The sequence below is a fragment of the Vanacampus margaritifer genome, chromosome 4 (assembly GCF_051991255.1).
Source record: "Vanacampus margaritifer isolate UIUO_Vmar chromosome 4, RoL_Vmar_1.0, whole genome shotgun sequence".
Lineage (NCBI taxonomy): Eukaryota > Metazoa > Chordata > Actinopteri > Syngnathiformes > Syngnathidae > Vanacampus > Vanacampus margaritifer.
The window spans coordinates 21,163,059-21,181,069 of NC_135435.1; the positions used below are offsets into that span (position 1 = coordinate 21,163,059).

Genomic DNA, 18,011 nt, shown 5'->3' on the forward strand with positions numbered 1-18,011 from the left:
GAAGTGGGATTGTTTGTAGCACGATCCTTTAAAATGGCGAGCAAATTCTTTTGCACTTTACACTTTTGTGAACTTGATATCGAATGGAAGAGAAATGTCATTTCCAATGCGGGTGTTGGGATTTAATGAAAAATAGCAAAAATAAAGCATTAGCTGCTCTCAGTTCAACTAATATCTTCTAAGAAATGAAATACTGTACTGAATTCTACATATTTAAGAAACAGGAATTAATGAATTTACCAGGAATGGCTTGATTCTACACTTACGTAAATAATTCCAGCTGGTTCCACCGCAACGCCTGTTCGCCTACTTTAGTGGTCTGCTAACATTTCTTTTCGCTATTTTATTATTTATTGTATGTACAATTTCAAACAGACTACAGCAGAGGGAGCCCAGGATCAAATTTGTAACTGCAGCTTTATCTCCCTTGCTCATTGTCGCCATGATGCTCACTAATAGTTGATTAACATCAGCAACTGTATTTGCATGCACTTTTAACAAATATCAATTATTCATTTTCAGATGAGGAGAGCTGTCACAACATGCGCTAATTGGCCGACTCATTGCGCTTGTGTAGCAAGAATCTTCTCAATTAGCACCTCCCATCATGAATTCACAAGAGAAACTGCTGGAGTGATTTGCTGCGTGTCTGATGTTTACAAGTATCCTGACTGAGAATCATTTAAGCTAGAACTCTTAATTGGACACTTAAATTATGCAATATGCAATCCTTAGTTATTGCAGAAAATGCCCAGAGTTAAGGTTTCAAAATAAGGCCTCAAGCTAGCTAGGGTTTCAATGTCAGATTTCATGCCTGGGGTATTGATTTGTGGGTTTTATAGGGTCTCAAAGTTGTAGGGTTTCAAGACAGGATTAGCTGTTTCAAAATAGGATTTAAAGCCAGGGTTATAGGTTTGCATTTAAAGTTTCAAAATAGGGTTTCAAGCCTGAGTTGGTATTTCAAAGTGAGGTTTCAAAACAAGGTTAGGGTTTCAAAGTCAGGCTTTAAGCCAGGGTTTGTTTGGGTTTAAAATTACGGTTTCAAGATTTTAGATTTTCCAAACCTGGGTTGTTTTTAAACAAGGACTAGGGTTTGATGTTGGGTTTTAAGACAGTCTTCGCTGTCAAATTGGGTCTTCAAGCCAGTGTTTGGGTTTCAAATTTGTGTTATAAGCCAAGGTTTGAGTTTCAAAGTATAGGCCTTCAAGATGGGGTTAAGGTTTCAAGCCTGGTTTCATTTAAAAAAACAACAACAATAGTTTTCACAGTTGGGCTTCAAGACAAGGTTAGGGTTTCAAAGTCAGGCTTTAAACCAGGGTTTGTTTGGGTTTCAAATGACGGTTTCAAGATATTAGATTTTCCAAACCCGGGTTGTTTTTAAACAAGGACTAGAGTTCGATGTTGGGTTTTTAAGCCAGTCTTCGCTGTCAAATTGGGTCTTCAAGCCAGTGTTTGGGTTTCAAATTTGTGTTATAAGCCAAGGTTTGAGTTTCAAAGTACAGGCCTTCAAGATGAGGTTGGTTAAGGTTTCAGACCTGGTTTCATTTAAAAAAAAACAACAACAATAGTTTTCACAGTAGGGCTTCAAGCCTGTTTGACCAGGGTTTTTAATATCAAAGTAGGCTTTCAAGATTGCGTTATGGGTTTAAGTTTGGGCTCCAAGACAGGGTTATGGTTTCTAATTTGGATTTCAAACTGTCATTGTCATTAGGGTTTTAAGCAAGGAGTAGGGTTTCAAAGTCAGGCTTCAAGCCAGGATGAAGGCTGCAAATTAGAATACCAATCATGGGTTGTTAAAAAAATAAAATAAATTAGGGTTTCAAAGTTCAGTTTAAGTTTGGAAAGCAGGGCTTCAAAACTAAGTTTGGGTTTCATAAGATTTCAAGTCTGGCTTATTGTTTTAAACAAGGGTTAGGGTAGGGTATCAAAGTAGATTTTAAGTCAGACGTAAGTTTCAAAGTAGGGCTTTAAGACAATTTTCAAGGTTATAATCGGGTTTTCAGACCAGGATTACTGTTCCAAAGTAGAATTTCAATCCAGTCTCATACAGGGTTTAAAAAAAAAAGTAGGGTTTTGAATTAACATTCAGGTTTCAAGTTGGGCTTTATTGACTTTACAAACAGTTTGAACATGTATTTGTTATTCTCAATATAGAATAAATGCTCAAACAGCTGTTCCTAAGCCACAGAACATGCAGTCGAACAATGTGACGTCACACTCCCTCTCTGCCGCCTCATGCGCTCCTTCACAGCAATGAACTCTGACCTGCCAAGTCTCACGCAGGCCAAGGCTCGCTCGAATAATTCGCAGTGAGACAATTTGCAAATACGTATGAGAGGCGAGCGTCCGCTTGTGACAGGTCGCCGCCGCCGCCGCCAAGAGCTCAAATGGCTTCGGGGACGAGGATGGCGCCGCCGGCTGTCACGTCGATGCTAAGCTAAGAAATGAAACAGTGACCATTAGGCCGTCATTATTGACATGTTTTAATAATGGCACACGGGGAGTCACTTTAGCCGCATTAACATTACATGATCATTCTTTGCATTCTCATTAAACGAAAGGTGATGGGAGGTCATCAAGAGATTTCATTTGAGGCTTTGTGCCTCATAAACACTTTTAAAGCTTTTATCACACTTTTAAAATAATAATCAAAATTAAATTAGCATGCAGTTCTATATTTGATTAGCTTTTTTTTTTTTAAAGCACTTTTTCATAAGGGTCCAAATAAAATACAATACAATACAATGCAGTAATATTTTGTCTCTTATGTAGCCAAATAAGGCAACCACACAGTACAATTGTACATCACACTATTGCACTCCAATGGCTTCTACTGAAAAGTCTCCAGCCGAGCACAGACGGTGTGTGTGTATAAACATAAACATTCACATCATGTGATTGGGAAGTGAGTGCGCGGTGGAGATTTTACAGCGTGCGTGGCGCTAAACAGCTGGATGTGTGCATTTGAGAGGGTGCGAGAGAAAAAAAAAAGTCTCATTGAGAACAAACGGAGTGACAGATTGAGAACACGTCTCACACATACACACGTCGAAGATGGAGGGGAAAAAAATACAGCTGAATTATACATGGCGCTTTAAAAAGCTTCTCAGGTTGTCCTTTTGCAGACATTTTTCTTAAGTGCACGCTTGCTCCCAACAAGTGTGCGAGGGAAGCCACTCAGGAGACGGTTGTCATGGCAACAGCAATGTTTTTTTTTCCTTTTCTTTTTTTCTGGATACTTGCGATGGCTCTTGGGTTAAAAAGTGGGTCAGTGATAGGAAGAAGAGCTGAAAATAGTGAGTGACCAGCCCTTGGAGGATATACTATTAATTATTCAATTGGCTTGTGGAAATTGAGCATAATAATGTTAATTGAATCATTTTACAGTGGCTTGTCCTCATCTGGTCATTATTAAAGGTGTCAAATCGAGTCGAATTTGAGTTCAAATAAATAGAAATGGGGGAAAAAAAACACACATATTGTTGTTGTTGTTGTTGCACGTGGCAGGTCATGTGATAAACATGAGCACATACACGCCCTCCTGAGGGACTCCTGAGAGCTCAATTAAATGATCTCCTCAACATTAATTCAGCGATCCAACATGTAAGCGTGTACTTTACGCTTGGCTAGCGACACGGCGGCTAAATTAGCAAACATTACGGAGTAAAAAGCACTGAGACTCTTTAGGGAAATTGTCGTCCGTTGGATTGTGTGTTTCTTTCTTCTATCCGAGGTGATCTACATATTCATATCCAGTCAACACGTTTACTTACCTGAATATACAATGAGCATGTTTGGAAGACATGTCGAAGGAATTGAATGAGGGCGCACATGCTGCTTATTGATGTAAATCAGCATTGAGGAATAATTGGGCGGGTTGCTCTATGGCTCCCCCTGCTGCTGCAAAGTGTCATTTCCTTTGAAGCCACTCTGATATAATAATAGTTCACAAATGTACTGAAATAAACAAACAGTGAAAATGTTAGAAGTGAAACTAGCGCCAACACAATTTAGGCTCACATCAATAATAAACGAGTTGTTTGTGTACACAGAAAAAAGCTGTGTTTTGTGCTAATGAGAAGAGATGAGCTCAGTTGTCCACCACTGCACGTTCTTGACCGTGTCTTTCTTAATTCTTCATTTCTTTCTTCGTTTCTTTCTTCATTTCTTTCTTCCTTCCTGTCTTTCTTTTTTCTTTCTTTCTCTTACTTCCTGTCTTTGTTTTTTCTTTCTTTGTTTTTTTTCTTCATTTCTTTCTTGTTCGTTCTTTTCTTTCCTTCCTTCCTTCCACCTTTCTTTCCTTCTTTCTACCATTTTCCCTTTTCTTTCTTTATTTCTTTCTTTCTATTTTCTTTCCTTCCGTCTTTCTTTCCTTCTTTCTACCATTTTCCCTTTTCTTTCTTTATTTCTTTCTTTCTATTTTCTTTCTTTCCTTCCGTCTTTCTTTCTTCCTGTCTTTTTTCTTTCTTTCTCTCTTCCTGTGTTTCTTTTTTCTTTCTTTTCTCTTTCTTTGTTTTTTTCTTCATTTCTTTCTTGTTTGTTCTTTTCTTTCCTTCCTTCCTTCCACCTTTCTTTCTTTCTTTCTACCATTTTCCCTTTTCTTTCTTTATTTTTTTCTTTCTATTTTCTTTCTTTCCTTCCGTCTTTCTTTCTTCCTGTCTTTTTTCTTTCTTTCTCTCTTCCTGTGTTTCTTTTTTCTTTCTTTTCTCTTTCTTTGTTTTTTTCTTCATTTCTTTCTTGTTTGTTCTTTTCTTTCCTTCCTTCCTTCCACCTTTCTTTCTTTCTTTCTTTCTACCATTTTCCCTTTTCTTTCTTTCTTTCTTCGTTTCTTTCTATTTTCTTTCTTCGTTTCTTTCTTTTTTAATTTTCTTTCTTTCTTTCTCTTTCTTCCTTCCTTCCTGTCTTTCTTTTTTCTTTCTTTGTTTTTTGTCCGTTTCTTTCTTTTTTCTTTCTTTTCTTTTTCTCTTTCTTTCTTTCTTCCATTCTTTCTTTCATTCTTTCATTCTATCTTTCTTCTTTCTTTCTATCTTTCCTTCTTTTTTCTTTTCTTTCTTTCTTCATTTATTCCTTTCTTTCTTTTCTTTCTTTCTTTCCATATAAACCATGCCGCTTTCATGCATCATCAAATGGTAAGTAGTTTTCTTCTTTTTTCCTCTTTTTTATTGCGATTAATTTCTCTTTGCACTTTTATGGCAGCTAGGGAGGCCGATACCAACCTTATTTCAAGGTATCTGATTTACAATCAGGAACTAGAAATTAGAAGAATAGAAAATTGCCATTTCTGTAATTTAAATGCAATTTTACGGAAAATGTTATATTGAGATATATGCCTCTTTAAAATGATCTTGTTTTTCTTTTTTACAGTTGTGCTTATGAGCACAACTTTACATGTAATATCGGTACTTGGTATCGTATCGGTGACTACTCAAGAGTTGAGTACTTGTAATCGGTATTGGTCTGGAAAAAAAATTGTATCGCACATCCTCTTCTTACAGATGAATTCTCTTTGCATGATTTCCTTTGGTGAGAAAAACATGACAGTAGAGCATTCCATTGCACTGCTACTAGTTCCAATAAATGGTCTAATTTCCCAGGTTTTCCAAATGCAACGTTTTCTCTCTAGCAGCCCTGACATGTTTGTACTCAGTCTCGCCTAAAAAGTCAGGAATCTTCAGTTTGTCTACGGCTTTGCGACACAATTTAAAATTTGTGTTCAGCTTCACTTGCCTCGGCCCCGGGCTCAATCAGTGTCCCGGGTCGGTCTTTGGGTGCTGTGTGTACGTGTGTGTGTCGGGTGGGGGGGCGTAGGAGGGGCCGGCAACATTTCCATGCGGCCTCTGGGGAGTCGCACAGCAATTGCTCTCAGCTAAATGCACTCACATATGAATATTTCAGTACAATTTAATGTTGCAGCTACAGCCCCACTGGAGCAGAGCATCAATTTGTGAACACAGTTCTGCTGGAGTTAAAAGCCGGGCCGGATAATACGCTATGAAAGCCACTGTCAATCTAAAGGGACGCGCGCGCACACACACACACATGAAAAGGAACTACACTTCACTTGGCCTGCAGAATACAAACCGCAGCTTTAGAGTTATTTTTTTGGAGAAAGTGGCAGTGGGCGGCCGATATTTGTTGTGGTGGGGGCGGTCAATTTGCCAAGCTTGGACAGTTTTCCCAGAGCTGTGGCTGCTTGCCATTTTCTCCACGCACACACACACTCACACACACGTTTGGGCACACAGCTGGTGGAGGGAGAAGGTCCGTCGCGCACCTGCTGTCTTGTTAATAAAATACCCCAAAGTGATGCTCAGACGTCTTCTTTCACACAAGCGTGTTCTCCTCAGGTGTGAGAACATGAGTGTGCTACAAAAGATGCGCGAGGTGACACTTCATCAGTGCACGCCACCCAACTAGACTTAAAAAAAAAAAATTGGAGTATTTTCATGAGAGCATGCACACATCTGTTTTATTTGGTTGTTTAAGTTCATATTTCAGAGACCTAGCATAGATGGATGGATGGATTTCTATATTGCAACATGGCACAAAATGAAATTGCACCTCACAAACGTGGAGGTGCCCCGAAGAAGTTTTTTTTTCGGGGGTCCTTACCATCCATTAAGCATCACGTGTATGCATTGTAGTTGCTTTAAACCCTGTGTCCAAACTACGACCCGGGGGCCATTTGCGGCCCTCAGCATATAGAAAAAATAACTTTTGACACAGCTTGCAACCCTATTGGGTGCGAATGTTGGAAAAAAAAAAGGTGGGGGGGGGTCAAACATCCTCCATGAGTTTCATGTTTCTTTGTATTTGTTTATCCCTGCTTTTAATGCACATTTTAGTAAATGTATTGCTTTTGTTGTGTAATTTTTACTTAATAGTATTTTTTTTGAATGAATTGTTATTTTGTTATGCATTTTATTCTGGTTTATTCTAGGCTGATATTTGCGATCTTTCTTGAGACTGCAGATGAAAAACAGCTTTTGGCTAATTCTGGCATATTTATTGAAATGTTTATTAATATGTACTGTACCTGATGTAAATAAATAGAGAGAGTGGAACACACCTGACAACTACTAATTAATTGCCACATTTTTCTTTCGAATGCCTCATGAATTAAGATATTTCAGTTTCTGAAGCAAAAAATTTCATCTTTGCCAAAGACTGATTTGTGAACATTTTACTTAAGATCCTTAAATAAGACGGCTTCAAAAATTGCCATTATATTATTGAATTACTCTTTTTGATTCTGAATGTGGACATCTGCTCAGGGCTGGGGCGGATCTATTCTAGTGGGATTCACGGCTCTAGCCACCCCCAAAATCACAACAAATCCCAAACACATTTAAAAAAAAAAAAAAAAAGAAAGGAAAAAGAGAAAAACAAGGACAAATAGAGAAAAGAGGAAAAAAGAAGAACAAATAAATATATTTTTTTTTAAAAAGAGAAAAAAAGAAGAAGAAAAGAATATGACCCCCCCCCACACACACACACACACACACACACACACACTTCCTAAACTCAAACGTAATGTCATCCCTCCCCATCTTTGAAAACAAATAACAACTGAGTGCTGACTGACGTCGTTGTTGTGACTTTGGCGCATCGGCCTCATCGAAGTGACACAGCCTCTTGTTGGGGACGCCCACAATCAACAAGCCAGCGCGGTGGCCCTACAAGACAGTGCATTTGTAAACTCAAACAGGCGCCTGACAGTTACACTAATAAGGTAATAATGGCCGCCTCCACAATGCCCCGCCGCCCTGGGGCGCCAATCAAAAATTAATCCTAATTATCATGTGAATGCTGCATTAACTCCGCACGTGTGATAAATTATAAATCTGCAACATGCTTCTCCTCTCACAAAGGCCTGGATGGCATGAGGAAGTCTTTTCCATGTACAATAAATAGCAATAATGATGTTTTTTTTTGTGTCGAATCTTTGATGAAAGGTGTTTACATATTTGAACACTTCTGCTTAATTCCATTTGGAGCTGATTGGCTTGTTAAAATCTGAGACAAACCTACGAGATTTTTTTGTTCTTGTGAATCATTTAAAGCATCAAAATTACAGTGAAACCTAAAAGGGTGTGATGTTTTTTTTTTAGTGCTTATCATAAGTGCCTCACAGTCGAGAGGTTCGGGTTTGAAACTCTGTGCGCACTTGGCATGTTCTCCTTCTTTCTGTGGGTTTTCCCGTTCCAAAAGAATATCACCACATCACTCTCTGACTAAAGGCCGCTTGCTAGCTTGATGCTAACACGCTGTGCAGAACATCATAGATGAGCTAACAAAACTAGCGTTGGTTTTATTGGAACAACTACTGTGAATAACTCATCTGTCTGGCAATACAGTACAATGAAGGCAGGGGTGCCAGAATGTGGCACTGCAGGAAATTCAGTCAAGTGGCCTGGGAGACACACACACACACACACACACACACACACACAAGTCCAGACGTGAGTCCGTTGCCAAAGTTTAAGTGGATGATGTGAGTGTTGCATGCATATTTGATGATGTTAATGGGCCATCAAAGCTTGATTCAACATTCTTTTGGGAGCTTTGTCATGTGATTTGGGCAGCAAAGCTCTTGAACGACGTGTTCAGCCCGCCATTAACAGGTCACAGACAATCGTATGCTCTTTTGTGTGACGGTTTTCATTCTCAATCAAAGAAGTACAAACAGGTGTCAAAACTCCGGGCATGTTTTAGATGTTTCCCTCCTCCATCACACCCGATTGAAATGATCAGCTCATCAGCGAGCTCTGCATAAGCATGATATAAATTACAGTTAAACATAAAATGCAATGAAATTAAATGAATGTACACCACATGCATATATTTATATCATGCAATCGACATTGACACGCCATTATTTGCATCTCATTTGCATATTTATGAAAACGGTGTATTACTCCAGTAATAAAAATAAACTTAAAAAAAAGAAAGAAAGAAAAAAGCTGTCAGCCTCAGTTATCCCATCGAATTCCAATTAAATAAGATGGAGTCAGTTGAATATATGCAAATTGAATCAAAAGGCCATTAGAGAAACGTGAGCTGACAGTACGCGACTTCACTTAAACACATTACAACTCACAAGATGTACAATTCAATTTGCCTAAAACTTATCTGATGACTCCTAAAAGTATAACTTCCTTAAAGGAATGCACTATTAAGACACACAGATCCATTTATATACTTATTTTTACTAACTTTTGTAAGATTCATATGACATATATTTACGTGCACTGACTGGCCAGAACAGTGCCAGAATAGTTTAAGTTACACCGGCCAGCACTGATTCTGAGCAGCGTGCAGATTAAGCTGACATAAAAGCAAAAATCTGCTTGGCAAAAAAACAAAACAAAAAAAAATCTAGCATCCACATCTTGCAAAGCTACAAAATGAAGAGAATATTGTGGCAAGCTGCTATTTTGCAATCACAATTTGGATTCCTTTCAATGAAACAAATTAACCATCAGTATTTAATTACACATATTTACATTTTGTCCTCAACTCAGTAGAAGACAGAACTGTAGCCAATACTTGCATTTGCATCTGTTAACATTGATTCAAGAGCATGTAACATCATTTGCCAGCCTGATGATGTCAGTGTCGAGAAAAAGCCAATAAAGTGAAGTTGCAACATATGACCGCTAGATGTCCTTCTTGTGCAGATGAGTCGTGTGTAGCCTCGCCACTCAAAATAGTCACAAACCTGCGTGCCTCTTCCCTTTCTTTTTCTTAACATTACAATTGTATTTCCTCATTTTGAACTGTAACAACAATGCCGAACCATTAAAAGCACTCACGCGCCTGAGAAATTAGACGCATAATATTTATGCTGTTAGTAAATATTGCTGCCTCCGCCGCTGTAGTAATGCAAACCACAATAATAAACGTATTGTTTATTTATATCTAATAATGGCAATAGATTAGATTAGATAGATAGATAAAATGGCTTATATCAAATTATAAAAACAATATTGGTGATATTATAAATAGTAATTTGATAATAATATCAAATAAATAATAATGTACAATTATAATTGAATAATAATAATCAGCGATTAGTGTGTATTGTTTTGACCACGATGAAATGGGATTGGAGGGTCGCGCTCGGACGCGGTGACGTCACAGCTGCAGCGCGTGGGACCCTGCAGCCTCTTCACCGCACCCCCTCCCTCCCTCCCTCTTCCTCCCGGTCTTCCTCACTCCTCCTCCTCCTCCTCCTGGACGTCGCGCCTGCCCAGCAGTCAGTCGGGGTTTGTCCCAAGTTGTGAGGGAGGCAACCTCTCACTCACTCCTCACTCACTTCATCTTTTTTCGTGCACCTCCAGCTCGCCCCTTCCTCCTTCCTGTATGGTGGATATTATTTTCAGCTCTTCTTTCTTGGGTGATATGGGGGATCATTCCAAAAGTAAGTATTAAGGGGCAGACTTTATTTTATTTGTATTTGTGGTGAAGGAAGGAGCCCCGTCACGCATTTTTGTAAATGATGCAACAATGTTTGATTGTATGTTGCATTTGTGCAGAAGTCGGTTAAATCGAGTTTGAAAAAAAAAAAAGACTTTGGTGCTATTGTGCGGTGTGCAGAGAAGCCAGGATTCGCCATGTGTGTGGGATGCGGAAGCCAAATCCACGACCAGTACATCCTGAGAGTCTCCCCGGACCTCGAGTGGCACGCAGCCTGCCTCAAATGCGCCGAATGCAGCCAATACCTGGACGAGAGCTGCACTTGCTTCGTGCGGGACGGCAAGACCTACTGCAAGAGAGACTACGTCAGGTAACTCGCCTAGAGGCCAAAATGCACAAAAACACATCCAATCTAGGTTCCAATATGTTTGTTTGTTTATTTATCCACCCCCGACCCCCTTCCGGCCCGCAGGTTGTTCGGCATCAAGTGCGCCAAGTGCAACCTGGGTTTCAGTAGCAGCGACCTGGTGATGAGGGCCCGCGACAACGTTTACCACATCGAGTGCTTCCGATGCTCGGTGTGCAGCCGCCAGCTGCTGCCCGGCGACGAGTTTTCTCTGCGGGACGACGAGCTCCTGTGCCGGGCCGACCACAGCCTGCTGCTGGACAGAAGCTCCGCCGGAAGCCCCGTCAGCCCCGGACGCAACATGCACTCCAACAGAGCCATGCACCTGGCAGGTCCGAAAACGCTAGCAGAGCACCAGGACTACTTTTTAGACTTTTATTATGAAGTCATTAGTAGGCATGTTTTAATGCATGGACCTCCTGTATTTTTTTTTTTAATCGACATAAACACGTTTTCAAAATGTTACTAAAAAACGGGTTTATTAATCGTAATCCTAAAGACAGTGGTAGTATTATTGTCACAAAAAGGCCTCGTGTTATAATAGAAAAACATCAACATTGAAAAAGAAGTAAAAAATATTGAGATGCATAAAAGCAGGGTACGTAAATTACAAAAATAAATAGATCCAGTAATATAAATTTAATATATTATAGTGCGAGGTTGCATATGAATCTTGATTTAATGTCTTTAAATTATGATTTTTATTTTTAATAGTTTGGTAGTCTGGGGAAAAACGCGAATATATTATATATACATTTAAGTTAAAATAACGTATTATTTAAATAGATAAATGTTAAAATATATCATCATTATATATTCGGTATAATTTTGTATTGGTTAATGTACGACGCTTGTGATGATTGGGCTAATCTTTTGTTAATTTTTTTTTTTATGTTAAAAAAAAAAGGTCACTTATTTTTTAAGGTAAAATGTTGGGAGGAGGGTGGGGGGCTATACCGTAAAATCGAGATATCACAAATAGGGAAATTACTGTATTGGCTCAACTTGAGAAATAATCGCGCAATTTGTCCGCCTGTGTTGGAGTGCCGGCTAAATTGTCATAATTGATCCCATTAAGGCGAACCGCTGTCATTATCTGAATAAGCTGCTATTTCGTGTGCGCGCGAGAGAGTGCATGTGTGTGTGAGCTGTCAACTTAATTTAAACAGCTTTTACACACACGCACAGAACGAAAAATTAAACCGTGCCGACGTTCTTTCCTGTTTTTTTTTAAACACACTCAAAATAGTGTTATAGATCATATCAACTACAATGAAACAAGAAAATTATATATTTATATATATTTTTTGCACATTTGAAATAGTGTTAAATTTAGCGACTGTTGTAAAATATTTTTAATGCGCGTGCGTAAAGGTCTGTTTTAGAACAGAAATGTCAAAAATGAATCTGTAAATGTTCATGTATTTTCTGCGGCGGCTCGATGCCCTAGTGGTTAGCAATCCGCTTGACGACGGAGGTTCGAATCCAATCTCCGGGCCTTGCGTAGTAGCGTTAGCATGTTGTGTTCACAAAAAGCTTCACCGGAACCTTTAACGGAACCTGGCTTTCCTCATCAGAGCCGGTGACGGTGCGGCAGGCCCCGCATCGCAACCACGCGCACAAGCAGTCGGAGAAGACGACGCGGGTGCGAACGGTGCTGAACGAGAAGCAGCTGCACACGCTACGGACGTGCTACAACGCCAACCCGCGGCCCGACGCGCTCATGAAGGAGCAGCTGGTGGAGATGACCGGCCTGAGCCCGAGGGTCATCCGCGTGTGGTTCCAGAACAAGCGCTGCAAGGACAAGAAGAAGTCACTGCTCATCAAGCAGCTCCAGCAGCAGCACAGTGATAAGACTGTAAGCATCTTCGTAAGTCCAACACGCTTCCATTACTTCTTCCTCAACGCTTATTTGCATGCTTTTTGTTGTTGACTTTGCTCTCAATTCAGAAAGATATAAACAACACTATAAGACTAAAGAAAACGAGGGGAAACAGCAAAACAAACAGAAACAAATGTGCAGTTATAAGGGAGCAGTGATTTCTAAAATGAGACATTTTCTGAAAATAAATAAATAAATACTTCTACGTCATATTTGTGCATGTTTTCTGCACATTAAATTGCAATGTGGAGCATGGAGAGTACTTTAGTAATTATTAATTATTTGACATTTTATTATTGCAATTAAAAAATATATATATAGCATAAAATAACGTTTTTAAATAAAAAAAAATCTTTATTTGACATGGACAATAAAGTGCTTGCAGCTGATGTGATGCATGTAGAGTGCTAATGCTAATTCTCAAAGTTGGGCTCTTCCACAACATTGCAATATTATATAAAATGTAAAATATACATCAATTAAAAAGGCCAAATAATAATCAATTTAATAAAACCTTCAATCAATGTCAACGTTACAGTAATTTAAAAAAAAAAAAGGACAAAAACATGCTATATAATTCCGTAATATCACACAAAAGAAACACAACAAGTGAATGGTGTGCAATTAATTACTATTTTTTAAAAAAGTATTTTGAACAGTATTTCAGTGATGGACAAACTTTTAGCTATATTTATTTATTTTAAAATGTAATAATAATAATAAAAGTTAATATGTGTATGTCAACTCAAATAGATTATTTTAATTAAAACATAACCTTATGCTATTGTTAATGACATTCAAATTAGTAGACCAATTATTTAATAATTTGTTAATATAGTTTTTAAACGTAAATATAAAATTAGTTATTTTACTAATACTTTTTTATTTTAAATATGTCAACCAATTATTTAAAGATGATAATGTATTTTAAAAATATATTGTTTTTTTTTTAATTAATTAATTTTGACCAGATTAAAGAAGGGAGTGGGCCACGTGGACCTGCAGGCCATACTTTCCTCACCATGCACACAAATATGAAATAATGTTCACTTTTGAGGTCTCATGTTAAATATTGTGTTTGTGAACGTTGTCTAATTTCCACTATGGGGCAGTCAACACATTAAAAACAGCTGCACGCAGTACTGTTTATTAAATGAATACCTGACATTAAACATGATTGATATCACGCTTATGGCAAAACGGTTTGCAGATGGTTAGCATGCACAGTTGTAAAGTTTTGGGTTTAAATGGTTCATATTTGTTTAGAATATGTATCAGCACGGTGCAGCAGTGGTTAGCACATCTGCCTCACAATTCTGAGGATCTGGTTGAAAATCCACAACCATGCATGTTAGCGCCAGTGAAGATGTCAGTGAGATATTCTTGCTAAATGTGTTCAGAAATTAGCATAATGTATAATGTGTGTCCACACAAAAATAAGCCAGTAAAAACAAAACAAGGGCACAAAACAGCATATGAAGTTGTGGATGGTGGAAAGAATGGAAGATAGACTCCATTACACCCTCGTCGCCCTAATGAGGACGACGAGGGCTATAGAAAATTAATGGCTGCATGTCATTACATTGTACCTAATATTGTGGCCAGTAGTGAGTCTGAAAGCTCCTTTTACAATCCTGGCATGTTTACCGACTATTTTGCTGTGCTGCTTCTCCCGTGTCCCTAAAATCTGCATACATAAAGGAAAATTTGACATTTTAAAGACAATCCAAAATATTGGAGGAAGTTTTTCATGTTTTTGAACAGGCAGGAGTGTGTGAAGCTTTTATTCTCACATCTCCCGCCATGTTGGCGTTAAAAGCAACTGTCACTGGCCGACCGCTATTTTGCACATCACACGCTTTCGATGCTGATGTCATCTAATTATGTGAAAAGTTTGTGTCAATATCTTGCTTTGTTGTGTTCTGGGTCAATATCAGCAAGTGCCTTTGCTGTCCTCGTCACAATCACACACTTGTCGCTTGTCATCGACATGGAGCGGAATAAAGACATTGTGATTATTTCAAGTGGCTTGCTCAGAAACGAGTCCAATGGTCAATATCTTCAAATTGGTTTCCTCTGTTTACTACATTGTGTGTGACAAGTGGTTAAATGACACACAATCAAGTTATTTTACTGTCCAAAACAATTCATCATAATAATTCTATTTTCAAAGTCATATTGGACATTTTTGGTGAAAACTGCTGTCCACTCTGTCATTATGGGCTAACCGGCCCTTTAAGAACCTTCAGTGACGCTACATTAGTATTTTGTCTTCCTTTGGTGGAACCTTACAAAAATGGATCAATGCAAAGTAAATCATTGTGTTTTGAATGTAGTTTGATGTTGTCAAGCTACCGTGTCCACTCTGTCATATACTGAAACATCAATTGATATAAACACATTTGAAGCATATTTGTTAGTTAGCCCGTTAGCTGAAACATGTTACCAAGTCAGGCTCCACCCGAATGCTAACATTAGCTTAAAAATGTCCACCCTGTCAGCACGCTCACATATTTGAACCCTTGCTTCAAACGGGGACATCTCAAAGGCACCTCGCGCAGATATCGACTCTTCACTTCTGACTCGGCAGTTTGCCACAATTTTGGTCTGAAAGTCAAATCAATCGGTGTGACGCTAATTTCTGAACGGGTCATCAGAACCTGCAGGGCCTGACGGGAACGCCCCTGGTGGCTGGCAGTCCCATCCGGCACGAGAGCACGGTGCAGGGCAACCCGGTGGAGGTCCAAACGTACCAGCCGCCTTGGAAGGCCCTCAGCGAGTTCGCCCTGCAAAGCGACCTCGACCAGCCTGCCTTCCAACAACTGGTAACGCTTCTATCTATCTATCTATCAATTTTAGTACAGATGACAAAAGTCCTGGAAGTTCACACACATGATTTGCTTTTGCGGGCCACATCAAATCATGTAACGGGCCTGATCTGGCCCCCGACCCTCGAGTTTGACACCTATATAAGTGACCGATGTGTTTATATACGGAACCTTTATATGCAAATGTATTGGTTAAAACGGCACTTAAGTAAATATGTAGGCTAGTGATTCATATAAAATAAAGCAAAAAAATGTTCGGTCAACGTGCTTTATTTTTAAAAATATATCAATATAATTTATTTTAAGATAGTAAAAAACAGACACATAAATAAAAATAACAAGAAAAATTTGGTCCTAAGAAATAATTTTTGTGTCTGCAGGTGTCTTTCTCCGAGTCAGGCTCTCTGGGCAACTCGTCAGGAAGTGACGTCACATCCTTATCTTCTCAGTTACCGGACACCCCCAACAGTATGGTACCGAGCCCAGTGGAAACGTGAAAGCTGTGACCTCCGCCAAGGCAGCCAAGGCCTGCAAATGTTGCAGCATGAAATCCTCCTCCTTAATTCCCTCTTGCATGTGAGCAGCTCATCACATCGACCATTAAAAAAAATAAAGTAAAAAGGATTTTTCTTCTTTTTTGATTCCCAATCGTGGAGGAGAAGATGGACGACCAACTGGCGATGTTGCATGAAGAAAGATGTACAGAGAGGCTTTCCATGTGGATTTACGAGCAAACCTCCATGATGAGACTTGAACACTTTGGAAACACTTCTTGGACTTCAGTCACCTTTCATTGTGATCTTTTCGTGTTTTCTTGTTTCCTCGACGTCAACGTTTTTTTTGTTTTTTTTTAATACGTTGGACTCTGTCTTAAACGCTGAGCATGAACCATATGGGAAAAAACAAAAAAATATTCGTGTTGTAAAATACAAGCTTGTTTGAGCTCCTCGAACAAACAGAAGAACTAAATTATTGTTATATTATTTATTGTTAGGAGGGTGATTCGTAAAGGGAATATTAACTGATCTAAATAAAAAAAGATAAATACACAAGTACGTGTAAGTGTTTGATTTGAATTGCACAAATTAAACACGTCAATTATTCCGATTTTTTTTTTGTTATTCCCGCCATAAGCAAAAATACTAGCAAAACAAACAAACGAACAATAAAAACAAACTGTTGCTCCTGCTGTATCAACTCAGCAGCCATTTTGCCTCGACCCCGTGAAAGTGGACGCTCGCTGTCCTTTTAACCCCCCCCCACAAAAAAAAAAAAAAAACCCCTGCTTGCTGCTGGCTCTGTGCAGACTGCGGCCAGCGCGGCTTATCTGCTTTTGGCATCAGCTGATACACGCACGCACGCGCGCGCGCGCGCAAACACACACACGCACACACACACCCTAAAGCAAGTGAAGGGAACAGACTATCTTTCATGTTTTTTTCCCTTTTGAATTATTACAGGTTTTTGTGCCGTTTATCGTGTTTTAAAATGAAGGAATGAATGAATAGGACAAAAAGCAAAAATATTTAAAACACGGCATTTTTAGTTGTTAAATAACATTTTTTATTTGTTCACATTTTGAAACAATAATTTACGTGCATATGCATTGAATAAACCGCGCGCCATATTGAGTGAGATTATTATTATTTTTTTAATGTTAGTGTTTAACGGTGAGATTGAAAGACTGAGGGCAGATAAGAGGCGTGTAATTTGGTCTCCCACCCCGCCTCCCAAAATAAGATAAGTAAACAATGCAGTTGGATTAAGATAAAGGAGATAAGTGCAGAATAACAATAGCCTTTAAAAAGTAAAGAATGCAAAACCTGTTCAAGTGGCCCGCGCGTTGCACATCCAAATTCATGAATATGGACATTTTGGAGTGGCCAAAATTATGCTTCAATTCCTTTCTTTTCTTTTCAAAAGGTATTTTTTTTAATCATTTCGAAATGTATATAAATGTCAGTAATTTATTTTAAACTTCTTAATGGCAGCAGCGTCAATTTCCGCCACAAAATCAACCACAAACAGATTGTTTTTGTTTTTTTTAACATCAATAAAACTAAATTGTAATAATAGTTTAACGTCATGGACTGCAGAAGCCATTCACCTTGCACGCAGATCAATATTAAAAAAAAAATATATATATTTTTTTTAGTCAGAATTTCAACAAAAAATTGTAATTATACTTGACAAATATTCGTGGATATAATTTTAAAGAGCCCATGTGGATGCATGGTTACAGTGCTCATTTTCACCTTAAAAAGCAAACAAAAATATACTTTTTGAATAATATGATACGTAAAAAATACATTTAAAAAATAAACAACTGTTTTAGAATTCTTGATTTTATTTATAATATTTTGTGTAGTTTATATATTTTTTATCTGTCTGTTGGCTGGCATGCAGAAGCACATTTGCTCCTCCAAATCAAGCAAACATATATTTTTAGGTGGTTTATTTGATGAAAAATAATACA

The 18,011-nt window shown here is 38.5% G+C and overlaps 1 protein-coding gene across 2 annotated transcripts; it reads left to right on the top strand.

Moving 5' to 3' along the window:
* The first annotated feature begins 10,211 nt into the window (after window positions 1-10,211).
* Window positions 10,212-16,587, top strand: LOC144050498 (insulin gene enhancer protein ISL-3). 2 transcript variants are annotated; one of them, XM_077563829.1, is made up of 6 exons: window positions 10,212-10,423; window positions 10,600-10,789; window positions 10,892-11,157; window positions 12,403-12,695; window positions 15,365-15,532; window positions 15,916-16,587. In XM_077563829.1, the coding sequence occupies exons 1-6, from the start codon at window positions 10,366-10,368 to the stop codon at window positions 16,030-16,032; spliced, it is 1,092 nt and encodes a 363-aa protein (XP_077419955.1). In that variant the 5' UTR covers window positions 10,212-10,365; the 3' UTR covers window positions 16,033-16,587. The 2 variants fall into 2 exon arrangements, with proteins under 2 accessions (XP_077419955.1, XP_077419956.1); XM_077563830.1 differs by having other exon boundaries at window positions 12,403-12,683.
* The last annotated feature ends 1,424 nt before the right edge of the window (window positions 16,588-18,011 follow it).